This window comes from Symphalangus syndactylus, chromosome 13, assembly GCF_028878055.3.
Source record: "Symphalangus syndactylus isolate Jambi chromosome 13, NHGRI_mSymSyn1-v2.1_pri, whole genome shotgun sequence".
Classification (NCBI taxonomy): domain Eukaryota; kingdom Metazoa; phylum Chordata; class Mammalia; order Primates; family Hylobatidae; genus Symphalangus; species Symphalangus syndactylus.
In genome coordinates, this window is record NC_072435.2 from 48266102 (window position 1) to 48286628 (window position 20527).

Consider the following 20527-nt stretch of genomic DNA (forward strand, 5'->3'; position numbering starts at 1 on the left):
AGTAATGCTCATGTTTTTGGTCCAAGACAACTATTTTGTCAAATATCCAGTAAGTGGAAGAGCCAGTGTGTTTTTCAGTTTTTCTGGCTTGTAAACAAAGATGAGAGCTTTCATTTTCCAAAGACAGATAAATGCAAAGAAAACCTAAGAAAGGTCAGCTGCCAGATTAAATGTGGTTGTTTATGCACATCTGCTGAATAAAGATACTCAATAATGAAGAGAAAAATAATTAACTCTATAGAAAAAAATCTGTCACAGAGTTCATTAATCAAGTGAGTTATTAACATCAGCTGCATGAAGATCAATTTTTATGATGTGCTGATGCACACAGAAGGACACGGCATCACTGCTATGGTATCTCCCAGCCAAAAGTAAATTATAGCCTGAATTTAATCATAAAGAAACATTGGTTTTATGCAAAGTTCCAGATACTGATATCTGCCATGTTCTGTAAATTTTAATAGTGATTTTAAGTAGTCTTTCTTTCACACCCTAAAGAGCAAGTATCTCCTAATAATTTTTTTTTTCAAAACTGTCTGGGTAATAAATGCCATCCCATTTAAGTAAGCATTTTCTTAATCCTGTTCTGCATAGAGTTAATGGAGAACAGAGATGGAACCTCAACATTACATGCTCTCCATCTTTACTAAGGACTCCAGCTTTTCCCCAATAGGAATATTAAGTATCCACCCTTTCCATGTTCCATAGCCACGAAAGAAACATTCTTAATATTGCAGTTCATAAATTCATGGTGAGAATTCTTTACGACATGTAAGAAGCCATGATGTTGAGAATGTAAAGACGACTCTGGTATATAGGAAAGAAATATTTTTCAGACACCCTCGACTATTATAAGAACTAAAAAGTAGTTAAAACAAACTCATTAGGAAGAAAAAGCACAAGTAGAAAAGTAAAGCTTTGCAAGTACTGAACACATGGCATTCCAGGACGCAGAGTGGACACAGCTCTTCATCTGAGACATGTTTAGCTTAAAAAACAAACAAACGGCCGGGCGCGGTGGCTCACGCTTGTAATCCCAGCACTTTGGGAGGCCGAGGCGGGCGGATCACGAGGTCAGGAGATCGAGACCACGGTGAAACCCCGTCTCTACTAAAAATACAAAAAAATTAGCCAGGCGTGGTGGCGGGCGCCTGTAGTCCCAGCTACTCGGAGAGGCTGAGGCAGGAGAATGGCGTGAACCCGGGGGGCGGAGCTTGCAGTGAGCCGAGATTGCGCCATTGCACTCCAGCCTGGGCGACAGAGCAAGACTCCGTCTCAAAACAAACAAACAAACAAACAAAAAAACAAAAAAAAACATTTTTTAGGGGCAGGGCAAAGATGACCAACTAGAAGCAGCAGCGATAAGAGGCTCCCACCGAAAAGAACCATAATGGCCTGTGAATCCTGCACTGGCACCTGAGGTATCCAGGTTCTCTCATCAGAACTGACTAGGCAGCTGGCATGACCCACCGAGAGGAAGAAAGAGCAGTGTGGTGCAGCAACCCACCTGAGAGCCACACGGGGCAGGGGAGCCCCCAACCCCCAGCCAAGGGAGGCGGTGAATGAATGTGCTACTTAGCCGACAAAATCATGCTTTTTCCATGGAACTGTGCGACCCACAGACTGAAAGATTTCACTCGTGAACCCATGCCACCAGGGCCTAGGGTCCCAACCCCAGAGCTGTGCAGATTCTCAACAACCTCTCAGCTAAAATCTGTTTAAGCCTGCTGAGTTCCCAGGGGATGGGTGACCAGCACCACAGCTGTGGCTGCCTGCTGTCTAAGCCACTTGAGCTCCCTGGGGAGAGGCAGCAACCAGCACTGGGACTGATAGCTGCCTAATACTAGGGGGACTAGTATTAGGACTAGGCTCCCTGGGCAGGGGAAGGGCGGCAGCCATCTCTATAGCTCCTGGCCGTGCTTTTCCCCTGCTGGAGCCAGAGATGCTGGACAGCTTGGTTCCAAGAGGTGTCCCCCACAGCCCAACACAGCGGCTGTGCCAGACTACAGCTACAGCACCTCTTCAGGCCTGACTCTGACCCATCCCTCCTCACTGTGTGGGGCCACCCTGCAGGAACTCCAACAACTCCAGCCAGGGGCTCAGGGATAGAAAGAACTCTGATCTCCCTGGGCCTGAGTCCCTAAGGGGAGAGGTGATCGCAGTCTCTGTAGACCAGCAGACTTAGCTTTTCCTCCTGCTAGTTCTAAGGAATCCAAGCAGCCCAGAGGAGTGGTTTTAACCCCAGTGAAGCATATCCCCTCCACCAAGGGACAATAAAAGTGCTTCATTAAATGGGTTCTGTTCCTCGTGTCGCCCAAATGGGTGAAATACTCAAACTGGGGTTGTCATACACCCTATACAGGAGTGTTCCTACTGGCATCAGATTGGTGTTCCTTGAGGTCTGACAGCCCAGAGGAAGGAGAAGGCATCCAGCTTTGCTGTTCTCCAGCCTCCTTGAGTATTATCTCCAGGTTCAGGAGTGAACCACATAAATAGGGCCTGAAGTGAACCCCTAGCAAATCACAGCAACCATACAGAAGAGGGACCAGACCACTGAAAAAAAAACAAACAGAAATGAACAACAGCAACAAAAAAGTCCCCACACTAACATCATCCAAGAGTCAGCAGCCTCAAAGATCAAAACTAGACAAACTCATGAAGATGAGAAAGAATCAATGAAAAAAACGCTGAAGTCGGGTGCGGTGGCTCATGCCTGTAATCCCAGCACTTTGGGAGGCCGAGGCAGGCAGATCATGAGGTCAAGAAATCGAGACCATCCTGGCTAACACGGTGAAACCCCGTCTCTACTAAAAATACAAAAAATTAGCCAGGCACGGTAGTGGGCACCTGTAGTCCCAGTTACTCGGGAGGCTGAGGCAGGAGAATAACGTGAACCTGGGAGGCGGAGCTTGCAGTGAGCCGAGATCGTGCCACTGCACTCCAGCCTGGGCGACAGAGCAAGACTCCGTCTCAAAAAAAAAGAAAAAAGAAAAAAACACTGAAAATCCAAAAGGCAAGAGTGCCTCTTCTCCAAATGATTGCAATGCCTCTCTAGCAAGGGTGCAGAACTGGATGGAGAATAAGATAGACAAATTGACAGAAGTAGGTTTCAGAAGATGGGTAATAACAAACTCCACTGAGCTAAAGGACATGTTCTAACTGAATGCAAAGAAACTAAGAACCTTGATAAAAAGTTAGAGAGAGGAGCTGCTAACTAGAATAACCAGTTAGACAGAGTCTCACTCTGTTGTCCAGTCTGGAGTGCAGTGGCGCGATCTTGGCTCGCTGCAAGCTCCGCCTCCCGGGTTCAAGCGATTCTGCTGTCTCAGCCTCTGGAGTAGCTAGGATTACAGGCGTGTGCCACCATGACCAGCTAATTTTTGTATGTTTAGTAGAGATAGGGTTTCATCTTGTTGGGTTTCATCTTGTTGGCCAGGTTGGTTTCGAACTCTTGACCTCAGGTGATCCCCCTGCCTTGGCTTCCCAAAGTGCTGGGATTACAGGCGTGAGCCACCGTGCCCAGTCCTATTTTGTTAATTTTTTCAAAAAACAACTCCTGGATTCATTGATTTTTTTTTTTTTTTTTTGGAGGGTTTTTCATTTCTCGGCTGGGCACGGTGGCTCACGCCTGTAATCCCAGAACTTTGGGAGGCCAGGGCGGGTGGATCACAAGGTCAGGAGTTCAAGACCAGCCTGGCCAACATGGTGAAACGCTATCTCTACTAAAAATCCAAAATTTAGCCAAGTGTGGTGGCTCACGCCTGTAGTCCCAGCTACTCAGGAGTCTGAGGCAGAATTGCTTGAACCCTGGAGGCAGAGGTTGCAGTGAGCTGAGATAGTGCCACTATACTCCAACCTGGATGACAGAGTGAGACTCTGTCTCAAAAAAATAAAAATAAAAACAAAAACAAAACAAAACTGCCAAACCAAATTAGCAGCACATCAAAAAACATCCACCAGGTCGGGCGCGGTAGCTCACGCCTGTAATCCCACCACTTTGGGAGGCTGACGTGGGCAGATCACGTGAGAACAGGAGTTCGAGACCAGCCTGACCAACATGGAGAAACCCTGTCTCTACTAAAAATACAAAAAATTAGCCAGGCGTGGTGGCGCATGCCTATAATCCCAGCTACTAGAGAGGCTGAGGCAGGAGAATCACTTGAACCCAGGAGGCGGAGGTTGCTGTGAGCCAAGATCACACCACTGCACTGGGCAACAAGTGCGAAACTCTGTCTCAAAACAAAACAAACCAAAAAAACTGATCCACCACGATCAAGTCGGCTTCATCCCTGGGATGCAGGGCTGGTTCAACATATGCAAATCAATAAACGTAATTCATGACATAAACAGAACTAAAGACAAAAACCACATGATTATCTCAATAGATGCAGAAAAGGCCTTTGATAAAATTCAACTTTCTTTCATGTTAAGAACTCTCAATAAACCAGGTGTTGATGGAACATATCTCAAAATAATAAGTGCGTTTATGACAAACCCACAGTCAATGTCATATTGAATGGGAAAATGCTGGAAGCATTCTCTGAAAACCAGTACAAGACAGGGATGCCCTTTCTCACCATTCCTATTGAACACAGTATTGAAAGTTATGGCCAGGGCAATCAGGCAAGGGAAAGAAATTAAGAGTATTCAAATAAAAAAAGAGGAAGTCAAATTGTCTCTGTTTGCAGATGACATTATTCTATATTTAGAAAATTCTGTCATCTCAGCCCAAAAACTCCTTAAGCTGATAAGTAACTTCAGCAAAGTCTCAGGATACAAAATCAATGTGCAAAAATCACAAGCATTCCTATAAACCAACAAAAGACCATCAGAGAGCCAAATCATAAATAAACATTACAATTGCTACAAAAAGTAAAATATATAAAAATACAGCTAACAGGGAATATGAAGGACCTCTTCAAGGAAAACTACAAACCACTCCTCAAGGAGGTAAGGGAGCACACAATCAAATGGAAAAACATCCCATCCTTATGGATAGAAGGAATCAACATCATGAAAATGGCCATACTGCCCAAAGTAATTTATGGACTCAATGTTATTCCCATCAAACTACCATTGACATTCTTCACAGAATTAGAAAAAACAACTTTAAATTTCATATGGAACCAAAAAAGAGCCCATATAGCCAAGACAATCCTAAGCAAAAAGAACAAAGATAGAGGCATCACACTACCTGACTTCAAGCTATACTACAAGACTATAGTAACCGAAACAACATGGTACTGGTCCAAAAACAGACATACAGACCAATGGAACAGAAAAGAGACCTCAGAAATAACACCACACATCTACAACCATCTGATATTCAACAAACGTGACAAAAACAAGCAATGGGGAAAGGATTTTCTGTTCAATAAATGGTCCTGAGAAAACTGGCTAGCCATATGCAGAAAACTGAAACTGGACCTCTTCCTTACATCTTATACAAAAATTTACTCAAGAAGGATTAAAGACTTAAATGTAAAACCCAAAACCACAAAAACCCTAGAAGAAAACCTAGGCAATACCATTCAGGACATAGGCATGGGCAAAGACTTCATGACGAAAACGCCAAAAGCAATTGCAACAAAAGCCAAAATTGAAGAATAAGATGTAATTAAACTAAAGAGATTCTACATAGAAAAAGAAACTATCATCAGAGTGAACTGGCAACCTACAGAACAGGAGAAAATTTTTGCAATCTACCCATCTCACAAAGGTCTAATACCCAGAATTTACAAGAAACTTTAAAAAATTTACAAGAAAAAAAACACAATTCCATCAAAAACTAGGCAAAAGCTGGACATGGTGGCTCACACCTGTCATCCCACCACTTTTGGAGGCCGAGATGGGTAGATCATTTGAGGCCAGGAGTTCTAGACCAGCCTGGCCAATATGGTGAAACCCCACCTCTACTAAAAATACAATAATTAGCTGGGCATGGTAGTGGACATCTGTAGTCCCAGCTACTCGGGATGCTGAGGCAGAAGAATGGCTTGAACGCAGGAGGTAGCGCCACTGCACTCCAGTCTGGGAGACAGAACGAGACTCCATCTCACACACACACACAAAAAAAGTGGGCGAAAGATGAACAAACACTTCTCAGAAGAAGGCATTTATGCAGCCAACAAATATATGAAAAGATGCTCAATATCATTGATCATTAGAGAAATATAAATCAAAACCACAGTGAGATACCATCTCATACCAGTCAGAATGGTGATTATTAAAAAGTCAGAAACAATAGATGCTGGTGAGGCTGTGAAGAAACAGAAACGCTTTTACACTGTTAGTGAGAATGTATTAGTTCAACCATCATGGAAGACAATGTGGTGATTCCTCAAGGATCTAGAACCAGAAATATCATTTGACCCAGCAATCCCATTACTGGGTATATACTCAAAGAAATATAAATCATTCTACTATAAAGACACATGCACATGTATGTTTATTGCAGCACTAGTTACAATGGCAAAGACATGGAACCAACCCAAATGCCCATCAATGACAGACTTGACAAATAAAATATGGTACATACACAACATGGAATACTATGCAGCCATACAAAGAAATGAGATCACATCCTTTGCAGGAACATCGACTAAGCTGGAAGTCATCATCCTCAGCAAACTAACACAGGGATAGAAAACCAAAAACCGCATGTTCTCACTCCTAAGTGGTAGTTGAACAATTAGAACACATGGACACAGGAAGGGGAATAACACAAACCAGGGCCTGTTGTGAAGTGGGGGCAAGGGGAGGGCACCTAGAAGGGTCAATACGTGCAGCAAACCACCATGCCACACATATACCTATGTAATAAACCTGCACATTAAGCACTGCCTCTCAAGCTTTAATGAGCTTATAAATCACTTGGTAATGTTGGTCTCACTCTATGTGATTCTGCAGGTATGGAAAGGGTCCATGAGTGGGTGTTTTAAATAAGTCCCCTGTCAAGGCTGATGTTGCTCCCCCAGGCTCATTATTAGCATTAGTTAGAGAAAGCAGGCACAGCACAGAGTCTCTTACACTTAGCACTCTTGTCACAACACAATTACTTCTGGAACAAATGAAGACAACCAATCTCTATCTTAAAGTATCATAATCTTTGTTGGCTTTTTAAAGTTTACATAGAAAACAGAAAGCAGCAATATCTGACTGAGTCTGCATTTATTTTTATTTTTATTTATTTACTTATTGAGTCTCACTCTGTTGCCCAGGCTAGAGTGCAGTGGTGAGATCTGCACTTACTGCAACCTCTGCCTCCCAGGTTCAAGCTATTCTTCTGCCTCAGCCTCCCGAGTAGCTGGAACTACAGGCATGCGCCACCATGCCTGGCTAATTTTTTTTTTTTGTATTTTTTGTAGAGCCAGGATCTCACTATGTTGGTCAGGCTGGTCTCGAACTCCTTACCTCAAATGATCTGCCCATCTCAGACTCCCAAAGCACTGGGATTATAGGTGTGAGCCACCGCGCCCAGCCCTTGCTTTTGCACTGTAAGTACTTCAGCCTGCAAATAATTACCTTGGATAATCAAGTTTCTGTCAAAAGAACTTACTCTGTATCTTTTAGTCTTTATCATTCTGTATTGCTAAATTTAATTCTACCTTTGTGTCCAACGTTCATATGCTCTTAAAATGAGCTTGACTCTGAACAAATCTCTGCGTACTTCTAATGACCGAAAATTAAAAAAACAAACCTTTGCCAAAGCAAAAACAAAGCAATGAATCTCAGGTTACAAATAAAGACAATCCTGAGTCAAAAAGAATGACAAAAGGTTTATTTAGCTGTTAATATAATTTACATATATTTCAAAAAAGCAGAGAAAAATATCTACATATAATCTAAATGCTTTAATAAAACAGAGATAAACAAAATATCCTCCCTTATTTTCACATATGTGAATAAAGCCTCTTATTTTTAATTTGCATTTTCTCTTAAAACAACCAGGTCACTGAACATGTTCTTGAACTCTTGGACATCTGAATTGTGAACCTGAAAGAATGTTTATGGTAAAAAAGCAGAAGAGAGAAAGGTGTTATAATAAATTGATGGGTGCACATAAATAAATCAAGTTGTTAGAGACCTATGAAGAGATTGAGATACTGACACAATAATAGTGGGAGACTACAACACCCATGGGCACTAATAGACACATTATTGAGGCAGAAAATTAACAAAGATATTAAGACCTAAACTCAACACCTGACTAAACAGTCCTAATAGACTTCTACAGAACTCTCCATCTAAAAACAACATAGTATACAGTCTTCTCATCATTACGTGGCACATACTCTAAAATTGACCACACAGAAGCAAAACAATCCTCAACAAATTTAAAAATTCCAAAATTATACGAACCACACACAGAGGCCACAGCTTGATAAAAATGTAATTCAATACAAAGAAAATCACTTGAATCATACAATTACATGGAAATTAAACAACCTGCACTTGAATTACTTTTGGGTAAATAATGAAATTAAGGCAAGAACCAAGAGTTCTTTGAAAAAAATGAGAACAAAGATACAACATACCTGAATTTTTGCAACACAGCTAAGGCAGTGTTAGGAGAAAAATTTATGGCATTAAATGCTTACATTGAAAAGTTAGACTTCAGTTTAGCAACCTGACATCATAAATAAAAGACTGAGAGAAGCAAGAGCCAATCAACCCCTAAGCTAGCAAAAGACAAGAAATAACCAAAATCATTTCTGAACGGAAGGAGATTTTCACATGAAAAACTATACAAAAGATCAAGAATTGCAGGAGTAAAATCTTAAAAAAAAAAAAAAAAAAAAGATAAATTCTCAACAAAATATTGGCAAATTGGGCAAGACAACAAAAACCTAACCGACTATGATCAAGTAGGGTTTATTTTTGGAATGCAAGGTTAATTCAATGAGGTGGGGCACGGTGGCTCACATCTGTAATTCTAGCACTTTGGGAGGACAAGGCGGGTAGATCACCTGAGGTCAGGAGTTCAAGACCAGCCTGGCCAACATGGTGAAACCCCATCTCTACTAAAACTACAATAATTAGCTGGGAGTGGTAGCTGGCACCTGTAATCCAGCTGCTTGGGAGGCTGAGGCAGGAAAATCACTTGAACCCGGGAGGCGGAGGTTGCAGTGAGCTGAGATGGCGCCACTGCACTCCAGCCAGGGCAACAGAGCGAGAGTCTGTCTCAAAGAAAAAAAAAGAGAAAAGAAAAATCACAGATGGGCCAGGCGCAGTGGCTCACGCTTGTAATCCCAGCACTTTGGGAGGCCAAGGCGGGCGGATCACGAGGTCAGGAGATCGAGACCATGGTGAAACCCCGTCTCTACTAAAAATACAAAAAAAATTAGCTAGGCGTGGTGGCGGGCACCTGTAGTCCCAGCTACTCGAAGAGGCTGAGGCAGGAGAACGGCGTGAACCCGGGAGGCGGAGCTTGCAGTGAGCGGAGATTGCGCCACTGCACTCCAGCCTGGGTGACAGAGTGAGACTCCGTCTCAAAAAACAAAACAAAAAAAAGAAGAATCACAGATGAATTAAAATTATGATTCATCACATAAACAGAACTAAAGGCAGAAAGCACAAAATTATGTCAATAGATGCAGAAAAGGCTTTCAATAAAATTTAACATTTTTATGTTAAGAAGCCTCAACAAACTAGGCATGGAAGGTGCATACTTCAAAATAATGAGTTATCGGCCAGGGGCGGTGGCTCACACCCGTAATCCCAGCACTTTGGGAGGCCAAGGCGGGAGGATCACGAGGTCAGGAGATGGAGGCTATCCTGGCTAACATGGTGAAACCTCGTTTCTACTAAAAATACAAAAAAATTAGCCAAGTGTGATGGCAGGTGCCTGTAATCCCAGCTACTTGAGAGGCTGAGGCAGGAAAATGGTGTGAACCCAGGAGGCGGAGCTTGCAGTGAGCCAAGATCACACCACTGCACTCCAGCCTGGGCGACAGAGCGAGACTCCTTCTCAAAAGAATAATAATAATAATAATAAAATATTAATAATGAGTTATCCATCACAAACCCACAGCCAACATACTGAATACACATAACCTGGAATCATTTTTCTTTGAAAACTGGCACAAGACAAGGATGCCTCCTCTCAACACTCCTATTCAACATAAAACTGGAAGTCCTGGCCAGAGCAATTAGGCAAGATAAAAAAATAAAAGGCATACAAACAGGAAGAGAGGATATCAAAACCTATTTCTGTTTACAGATGACATAATGCTGTATCTGAAAAACCCTATAATCTCGGCAGAAAAGCTTTTCAAACTGACAAAAAACTTCAGTAAAATTTCATAATACAAAATAAATGTACAAAAATTAGTAGCATCCCTGTAAATCAAAAACATGCATGCCAAAGGCCAAATCAAAAACAGAATCCAATTCACAATCACTACAAACAGAATAAAATATCTAGGACTATAGCTAACCAGGGAGGCGAAAGATTTTTATGACAACACTGTGAAAACACTGCTTACATAAGTCAGAGATGGGCCAGGCGCGGTGGCTCACACCTGTAATCCCAGCACTTTGGGAGGCCAAGGCAGGCGGATCACCTGAGATCGGGAGTTTAAGACCAGCCTGACCAACATGGAGAAACCCCATCTCTACTAAAAATACAAAATTAGCCAGGGTGGTGGCGCATGCCTGTAATCTCAACTACTCAGGAGGCTGAGGCAGGAGAATCGCTTGAACCCGGTAGGTGAAGGTTGTGGTGAGCCGAGATCGTGCCATTGCACTCCAACCTGGGCAAAAAGAGCAAAACTCCGTCTCAAAAAAAAAAAAAAAAAGTCAGAGATGACACAAACAAATGGAAAACCATTTTATACTCATAGATAGAAAAGATCAATATTGGCCACGCAAAGTGGCTCACACCCGTAATCCCAACACTTTGGGAGGCTGAGGCAGGTGGATCACAAGGTCAGGAGTTCCAGACCAGCCTGCCAACATGGTGAAACCCCGTCTCTACTAAAAATACAAAAATTAGCCGGGCGTGGTGGCGGATGTCTGTAATCTCAGCTACTTGGGAAGCTGAGGCAGAGAACTGCTTGAACCCGAGAGGCAGAAGTTACAGTGAACCGAAATCATGCCACTGCACTCTAGCCTGGGTAACAGAGCAAGACTCCATCTAAAAAGAAAGAAAGAAAGAAAAAGAAAGAAAGAAAGAAAGAAGGAAAGAAAGAAAGAAAGAAAGAAGAGATCAATATTATTAAAATGGTCATACTGCCAAAAAATTACAGATTTGCTATTTTTATCAAACTACGAAAAATATTTCCTAACAGAACTAAAAACAAAACAAAACAAAACAAAAAAACTTTTAAAACTTATATGGAACCAAAAAAGGGCCCAAATAGCCAAGCCAATCATAAGCGAAAAGAACAAAGATGAAGTCATTACATTACCTGAATTCAAACCATACTACAGGGTACAGTAAACAAAGCAACATGGTACTGGTACAAAAACAAACTCATAGACCAATACAACAGAATAGAGAGCCCATAATAATACCACACACCTACAACCATCTGGTCTTTGGCAAAGCTAACAAGAGGAATTGGGAAAGAATTCCCTGTTTAACAAATGATACTGGAATAACTAGCTAGCACTATGTAGAAGATTGAAACTGGACCCTTCCATTACACCATATACAAAAATCAACTGAAGATAAATTAAAGCTTTAAATGTAAAACTTCAAATTATATATTTAAAAAGATCCATGAAATACCATTCTAGACATAGAAGCCAGCAAAAATTTTAAAATAAAGATACCAGAAGCAATTGCAACAAAAGTACTAATTGACAAATGGAACCTAATTAGGCTAAAAACCTTCTTCACAGCAAAGGAAACCATCAACGCAGTAAACAAACAACACACAGAATAAAAGAAAATATTTGCAAACTATGCTTTTGACAAAGGTCTAATACCCATAATTTATAAGAAACCTAAACAAGTTTACAGAAAAAAAAAAAAAGACCTCACTAAATAGTGGACAAAAAACATGAAAAAGATGTTTTTCTCAAAGAAGACATACGTGTGGCTAACAAGCATATAAAAAATGCTCATCACTAATCATTAGAGAAATTCAAAGAAAAACCATAATGAAATATCATCTCACACCAGTGAGAATGGCTAGTATTAGTCAAAAGATAACAGATGCTGGCAAGGTTACAGGAATGCTTATACCAGTGGGAGTGTAAATTAGTTCATTATAAAAAGTACTGTGACGATTCCTCACAGAACTAAAACAGAATTACCTTTTGACCCAGCAACCTCATAATCAGGCATATACCCAGTAAAATACAAATTATTCTATTATAAAGACATGTGCATGTTCACTGCAGTACTATGTACAATAGCAAAGACATGGAATCAACCTAAATGCTTCTCAACTGTATACTGGATAAAGAAAATATGGTATGGCTGGCCATGGTGGCTCACACCTGTAATCTCAGCACTTTGGGAGGTCGAGGCAGGTAAATTGCCTGAGCTCAAAAGTTTGAGGCCACCCAGCGGAACATGGCAAGACCCCATCTCTACAAAAAATACAAAAAAAAAAAAAAAAAATTAGCCAGGTCTGATGGTGTGTGCCTGCCGTCTCAGCTATGTGGTGGGCTAAAGTAAAAGAAGATTGCTTGAGCCTGGGAGGTTGAGGCTGCAGTGAGCTGAGATCATGCCACTGCACTCTAGTCTGGACAACAGAGTGAGAACCTGTTGTTCTCAAAACAAATAAAGAAAATAAAATAAAAGGCTTAGGCCAGGCACAGTGGCTCACGCCTGTAATCCCAGCACTTTGGTAGGCCAAGACAGGTGGATCACAAGGTCAGGAGTTCGAGACCAGCCTGACCAACATGGTGAAACCCTGTTTCTACTTAAACACACACACACACACACACAAAATTAGCTGGGCGTGGTGGCAGGTGCCTGTAATCCCAGCTACTCGGGAGGCTGAGGCAGGAGAATAGCTTGAACCCAGGAGGCGGAAGTTGCAGTGAGCCAAAACCGTGCCACTGCACTCCAGCCTGGGCAACAGAGCAAAACTCCGTCTCAAAAAAACAAAACAAAACAAAAAATTTAATAAAAATAAAGTATGGGCCGGGCACAGTGGCTCACACTTGTAACCTTAGCACTTTGGGAGGCCAAGGTGGGCGGATCATGAGGTCAGGAGATCGAGACCATCCTGGCTAACACGGTGAAACCCCGTCTCTACGAAAAATACAAAAAATTAGCCGGGCGTGGTGGCGGGCATCTGTAGTCCCAGCTACTGGGGAGGCTGAGGTAGAATGGCATGAACCCGGGAGGCGGAGCTTGCAGTAGCCGAGATCGCGCCACTGCACTCCAGCCTGGGCGACAGAGCAAGACTCCGTCTCAAAAAGAAAAAAGAAAAAAAAAAAAGGATGGGGTCTGGGTGCAGTGGCTCACGCCTGTAATCCCAGCACTTTGGGAGGCCGAGGTGGGTGGATCACTTGAGGTCAGGAGTTGAAGACCCTGTCTCTACTAAAAATACAAAAATTAGCCAGGTGTGGTGGCACACGCCTGTAATCCCAGCTACTTGGAGGCTGAGGCAGGAGAATCGCTTGAACCCAGGAGGCGAAGGTTGCAGTGAGCCAAGATCGTGCCATTGCACTGCAGCCTGGGCGACAAGAGAGAAGCTCCATCTCAAATAAATAAAATATGGTACATAAATATCGTAAAATACTGTGTGGCCGTTAAAACATGCGCGCGCGCGCACACACACACACACACACACACATAAGCTCATGTCCTTTGAAGCAACATGGATTAAGCTGGAGACCATTACTCTTAGAAAACTAACACAGCAGCAGAAAACCAAATGCATGTTATTTCTAAGTAATAGCTGAGGCTGGGCACAGTGGCTCACGCCTGTAATCCCAACGCTTTGGGAAGCCAAGGCGGGCAGATCATCTGAGGTCAGGACGTCGAGACCAGCCTGACCAACATGGAGAAACTCCATCTCTACTAAAAATACAAAATTAGCCAGGTGTGGTGGCACATGCCTGTAATTCCAGCTACTCGGGAGGCTAAGGCAGAAGAATTACTTGAACCCAGGAAGTGGAGGTTGCGGTGAGCCGAGATCGCGCCATTGCACTCCAGCCTGGGCAATAAGAGCAAAACTCCGTCTCAAAAAAAAAAAAAAATTAAGTAAGAGCTGAATAATAAGAACACATAAAAACAAAGAGGGAACAACAGACACTGAGGCCTAGTTGAGGTTGGAGAATGGGAGGACAAAGAGGATCAGAAAAAGTACCTGTTTGGTGCTATGCTTAGTACCTCAGTGACAAAATAATCTGCACACCAAACCCCCATGACACAATTTTAGCTGTAAAACAAACCTGCATGTGTACCCCTGAACCAAAAATAAAAGTTAAAAGAATAAAAATGTATGAGTGGGAAACAGTGCAATGCAGGTGGAAGAACTGGTTTGTGCTACAGATAGCGGCTCAGGTAGAGGTATACTCTGATGGATTTTTGTGTTTATGCAGATGAGATTATGAACAGGTGGTCCAGAACCCTCAGTTGGTGGGGAAAACAGGTTGCTGTTGCAGATTCAGTGTCTGGGGGTTGGGATATGCCAGGAGACTTGTAGACACTTTTGGAGGTTTTTGCCAGGAAACATTAGAATCAAAACTGCTGTTGTAAAATTTCTCAGCGTGGTGCCTAGTCCTGGGAGAGGTCTGGCCACATTAATACCTAGTGGGTATGCTTGAGAGTGAGTGGGAATCCTGTGGTGACAGCTGTGGGAAAAGGGGGTCTGCTGTCAGAGTTTGTTTCCTCTAAGTTTGGATCCTCTCTCATCCTGGGAGACCTGGAATCACAGGACAATGGGCAGTGTGACAGTCTGTGTACAGGAGAGCAGAGCCTTCCATTCCCAGACACACAGAGTTTTATTCCAGGCCAGGCTTCTGTGATATCTTTTTTCTTGTACCAAATCTGTAGAGTTTGCTGAACATCAAGACATTCTCCAACACTAACTCATTGACTAACATTTGAATTTGAATTCTGACACCACCCAGAGTCAGCACAGACCCTGATTCATGGCTCATTTTCACAATATTGTCCTAATTGCAGATGCCAGTCATAAACCCCATAGGCCCATCTATGCTTCTGAGCTACTGTTTAAAAATTATGGACTCCTGTAACCTCCCTCAAGTTTCATAATTTGATAGAGCTACTCACAGAACTCAGCTAAACACTGTAGTTACATTTACCAGCTTATAAAAAATATAATCCCCAAAAAAGTCAAATGTAAGAAATGTATAAGACAAAGAAAAAAAATGGGGAAAGATGAAGCACATAGATAATCCTGGTAAATAGCTGTGATTAATAAAATTCTCTATCCTTTGTGTTCTCCAGAAACAGTTTATGGAAAGAAACATGCTTTCCATTATGACTTAGTAGGTGGTCTTTTTTCTTACCTATCACATAGCCAGACACAGACTCTACACATTTTCTTCTTCTTCTCATTTTAAAAAATCAGCTGGCTGGGAGCGGTGGCTCACGCCTGTAATCCCAGCACTTTGGGAGGCTGAGGCGGGTGGATCACCTGAGGTCAGGAGTTCGAGAGCAGCCTGGCCAACATGGTGAAACCCTGCCTCTACTAAAAATACAAAAAAAATTAGCCAGGCATTTTAGTAGGTGCCTGTAATCCCAGCTTCTTGGGAGGCTGAGGCAGGAGAATCACTTGAACCCAGGATGCGGAGGTTGCAGTGAGTGATCACACTACTGCACTGCAGCCTGGGTGACAGAGCGAGACTCTGTCTCAAACAACAACAAAAAAAAAAGCTGAATTTTTCTTCAGTGGTCAAAATAAAATACTTTTTAATCAAACTTCACTTAAGTTTATCTCCACCCCACAGGCTCCTTAATATTCAGCTACACTCAATCTGAGTCAAAATACAACCCCATTTTATGTCCTTCCTAAGGACATGCTGACTTCGGGGTAAAACATTAATCTAGAATCTAACTTTTTCACCCTCCATTTGCCATTTCCCTCCCACCTTCGTTCTAATCTTGTTTGTTCCTTCCTTGTCTGCCTGAACTTGCAATTTTTAAAGATCTTATAGTAGGTATTTTCTTGTTACAATACTCCTTTGGAATTTAATTTTTACATTAATCTAACTTTGGTTTATTTTAAATAGTCTAGAAACTGCTTCAAAACAATAACTTCATCTTCACAAAAATCCTGCCAGTTCTTTTCCTTCTTCACCTTAACTGCATCTGTCTGTGGGTCCCCAGTTTTCCAGGGCTCTGTAGCTTCTCTCACTATAAAGGTTTCTTCCATGGCTGGGGTGAGCAGGCTGGGACATCTGCGAGAGAGGCTCTTCAGAAAAAAACTAATTGGGCCGTTAATAACCTTCTTTTGCAGGCTCAGTATTAATTAGCCTTAGCTTGGAGTCACTAGGCTCATGCTTTGATTTCCATTGTCAGAGTTATTAACTTGGTTTTCAAAACAACGTGTGTGAAAAATTCAATAACATTACTCAAACACAATGTTCATATAAGGGGATGAAATTATAAGGCACTTTAATTTTATACCTCAATGAGAAAAGCAAAAGTATCAATTCCTTTCAGACAATACATGTCTTATTGTATTTTTCCATTAAAAATCATGTAGTAGCCGGGCGCGGTGGCTCACTCTTGTAATCCCAGCACTTTGGGAGGCCGAGGCGGGCGGATCACGAGGTCAGGAGATCGAGACCACGGTGAAACCCCGTCTCTACTAAAAATACAAAAAATTAGCCGGGCGTGGTGGCGGGCGCCTGTAGTCCCAGCTACTCGGAGAGGCTGAGGCAGGAGAATGGCGTGAACCCGGGAGGCGGAGGTTGCAGTGAGCCGAGATTGCGCCACTGCACTCCAGCCTGGGCGACAGAGCGAGACTCCGTCTCAAAAAAAAAAAAAAAATCATGTAGTAAACAATTAGTCATATGGGACCATTTCTAGGAGGTACCAAGTTTTATCTCATAAAATTTAGCATGAAACTCAGAAGTCAAGATAACAGGATACAGAACAGAGATATTCACTGTCACAAATTTACCCTGCAATAAAAGGAAGTGATATTTTACGAATCTATGTAACGTAACTCACCAATTATCTATCATATTTCCTTGTGGAAATGTATTCTGCTTTTTGTTTTTTGTTTTTTTAAGACGAGTTTTGCTCTTTCGCCCAGGCTGGAATGAAGTGGCATGATCTTGGCTCACTGCAACCTCCAGCCCCTGGGTTCAAGCGATTCTCCTGCCTCAGCCTCCCCAGCAGCTGGTATTATAGACGCCCACCACCACACCCAGCTAATTTTTGTATTTTTAGTAGAGATGGGGTTTCACCACGTTAGCCAGGCTGGTCTTGAACTCCCAACCTCAGGTGATCCATTGGCCTCGGCCTCCCAAAGTGATAGGATTACAGGCATGAGCTACCATGCCTGACCAGAAATGTATTCATTTTCTACAGCCAAAATGCAGGAGAGATTTTCCCTATTGTTTTTCTTGGTAGCATTTTAAAAGCAAAGCCTTGGAATTCTGCTTGTAATCACCCTGCCATAAAATCACACCTGAAAAAATTCCTAAACTCACTTTGGGAAAGAAAAGATAAACAATAATTTTTAACAAATGGAATACACAATGTTTTTCTGATATGCACAACTTTTATGCCTTATGAAAATACTATAAGTATTTTCTTACCTTTTAAACTCTACTAATAAAATGCAATTTACAGTTAAAAAACTAAAGTCAACATAAGTGAACAAATCTTTTCAAGGTGAAAAACCCAGGGAGTGGCAGTGCTGATTAGAAAACAGATGTGTAGGCTGGGCACGGTGGCTCAGCCTGTAGTCCCAGTACTTTGGGAGAATGAGGCAGGCAGATCACCAGATCAAGAGTTCGAGACCAACCAGGCCAATACAGTGATACCCTGTCTCCACTAAAAATACCAAAAAAAAAAAAAATTAGCCGGGTGTAGTGGTGCATGCCTGTAGTCCCAGCTACTCGGGAGGCTGAGGCAGGAGAATCACTTGAACGTGGGAGGTGGAGGTTGCAGCAGGCCGAGATCACGCCACTGCACTCCAGCCTGGGTGACAGAGCTAGACTCCGTCTCAAAAAGAAAAAAAGAAAGAAAGAAAACAGATGTGTCTGACTCATGTGTTAATTCAGATCATCCAATCACTTGAGAGATTCTCCCACTCCAACCTGCTCACTTAAGTGCTCAGTGACCACTCTCTTAGGAGACAGTGCACTATGCTAAAGTGAGTGCTCCAAGTGTATTTTACTTTGCAAGTTTTTGTACCATTTCACTGAAGTCAGGTTTTTTTCTTTCTTTTGTCTTTTGGGATTCTACTTTTTCTTTCACAAATCTTAGAGCATTTAGGGGGCAGAAGTTATTTCTGTTTCCCCCTCAATATCAGCATGTGATTGATGGACCAGCAATCTGTCTCCAAGAAATGGAAGCTGGGTTGGGTGAAGACAATTTTAATGTCTCAAGGGGTTAGCTTTTCAAGGGAGGAGTACACCAAGAGATTCCATCTTTTCCCCAGGGTATCCACTTGGGAGGCTGCACTCCCTACCTCAGGTTGTCCTATGAAAGAAAACGACTTAGGAGCTGATATTCACTAGATACTCTAGCAGACATAGCCATAGCAGTTATCTTGGTTTATTCAGAGACAGCACTGAAACCCAGGACCAAGAAAAAACGACAGGGTTGCTGAGGACAAATCACCCCACAAAGTTTGCAAAATAAAAACATCTTGACACTAAAACATTATCATAAGACCTTTGTGCCTAGGGAAGACAAAAGAAAAAGAGGCACAGAGACTTTTTACAATTCACTATCAGGGGATTATTCTTTGCTTTCTTCTCATGGGAAATATTTACAAACAGAAAACATATCCTTTTTCTTTTTTTTTTTTCAATTTTAAATAGTTTTATTTAAGACACTGCATTTTCCACTTACAATACAGTGTTTATAAAGTGCAATGCTATTTCCTTCCCCTGTGCATATGTTCCATATTCAAATGCTGAGAATGCCCAGTAACTTACTATAGCAGCTTAACTTTTTAAAACTGCCACAGAATTTGCTGCAAATTTAGGTCCTTCAAATGAGAAAACATCTTTTTCAATATGCCATCTAATGCTTTGTCAAAAAATGATTAATTAAAATATGGTATATAAAATGTGCACTAAAAAAACAAATAATGTAAATTAGAGAGAGGAAGTTGGCATTTGAGATTTTCAGAAGAAACTGAAAATTCAGTATTTTACTGCAAGCCAGAGTTAGGCTGGAGAAATGGGGTGTGGAGGGTTGCCTTGAGACCCTGCTTGGGACCCATGTGAAAAATGCAAGGGAAAATCAGTCCCTTGTGGCGGCAAATAGACTGAGGTGGCTCCAGTCCCTGGATTCCTAGTTTTAAAAAATCTAACTCAAATGCATTTTTTAATAGAAATTACTACATTGGGGGAAACAAAATTCAGGCTTAAAAAACGACAAACTGCCAAGTAAGCTCTGATTACACAACCAGGAAATTTGTAGGCTCCAGGTGAAAATTAAGAAACTACTTAAATGTACCTAACCGATTACTGAATTTGGGTATTTTCATCATGCATCTTTCCTTCAAGATCTTTTCATGGCCCACAAACTACAACCCATAGTTGGGAGCTCTACAATTTTTGAACCGCTCCTTGTTTAAATTCTTAAGTATTTATTTTCGCGATAACTCCCATACATTTTTAATAGGCGAAAAGAGGAACTAGGAACCCCATAAACCAAACAAAAGCTCTTCCCATTCATGAACCCTCACCCCGAGTCAGGATCCTCCCCTGACGACCCTCCCGTGGTCCCTGCACAATCTGGGAGAGACGCGGCGCTGCGGGTACAGAGCTGCCCAGAGAGGGCTCCAGGCCAGGGCACAGTCACTGCGCAGGGAAGAGACAGGACGCCTGGGGTCCCGGCTGTCAGCGCAGCCGCCATCTTATGGCTGAAGGGGACGGAGGCCAAGCTGGGCAAGGAGAACTCGGGGCGCAGATTGTGGAGCTGACTGCAGGGAGGCCTGAGTCCCGCCACAGCCTCTTCCCACCGGTTCCAACCAGCCCGTTCCCCTCTCTCGGGATGTGGGACCCGGCACTCTCACCATTTCTAGGCTTCCAGGGGGTCCTGGCATCTTAGCTGTGGATTTCCAGTACCTGCAGGTCACAGGGCCACAGAAGCTGGGCCTCTAACAGCAGAAGACACAAAACATCGCAGACGAGACCAGGAACTCCGGCCGCAGCAAGAGACAAACACCCCGCCACATTCAGGAAGCCGCCCCTTCCGCTCCAGCTGCGTGCCTGATTGGATGGTTCCCAGGCCAGCGTCGCTGAATGGATAACGTTTAAGACCCCACGCCCTCACGCCCTGAGTGACAGAAGATGTGATCAAATGCTGGGTTGAATGAAGAAAGAGTGACAGACGAAGGTGCAGCCTTTTCAGACAGGTCTTCCTCCCTGAGGTGAGCTAGGCTCACCTCAGAAGGTG

The 20527-nt window shown here is 42.6% G+C and overlaps 1 protein-coding gene across 1 annotated transcript in view; it reads right to left on the minus strand.

Annotated features, from left to right (window-relative positions):
• LOC129459381 (zinc finger protein 676-like) overlaps positions 1-20293 on the minus strand; it is a 375112-nt gene extending 354819 nt beyond the window's left edge. The window contains exon 1 of the mRNA XM_055236075.2: positions 20145-20293. Within this exon, the coding sequence (XP_055092050.1) occupies positions 20145-20174 (30 nt within the window). The 5' untranslated portion in view covers positions 20175-20293. The remainder of the gene's footprint in view (positions 1-20144) is intronic.
• Positions 20294-20527: the final 234 nt, after the last annotated feature.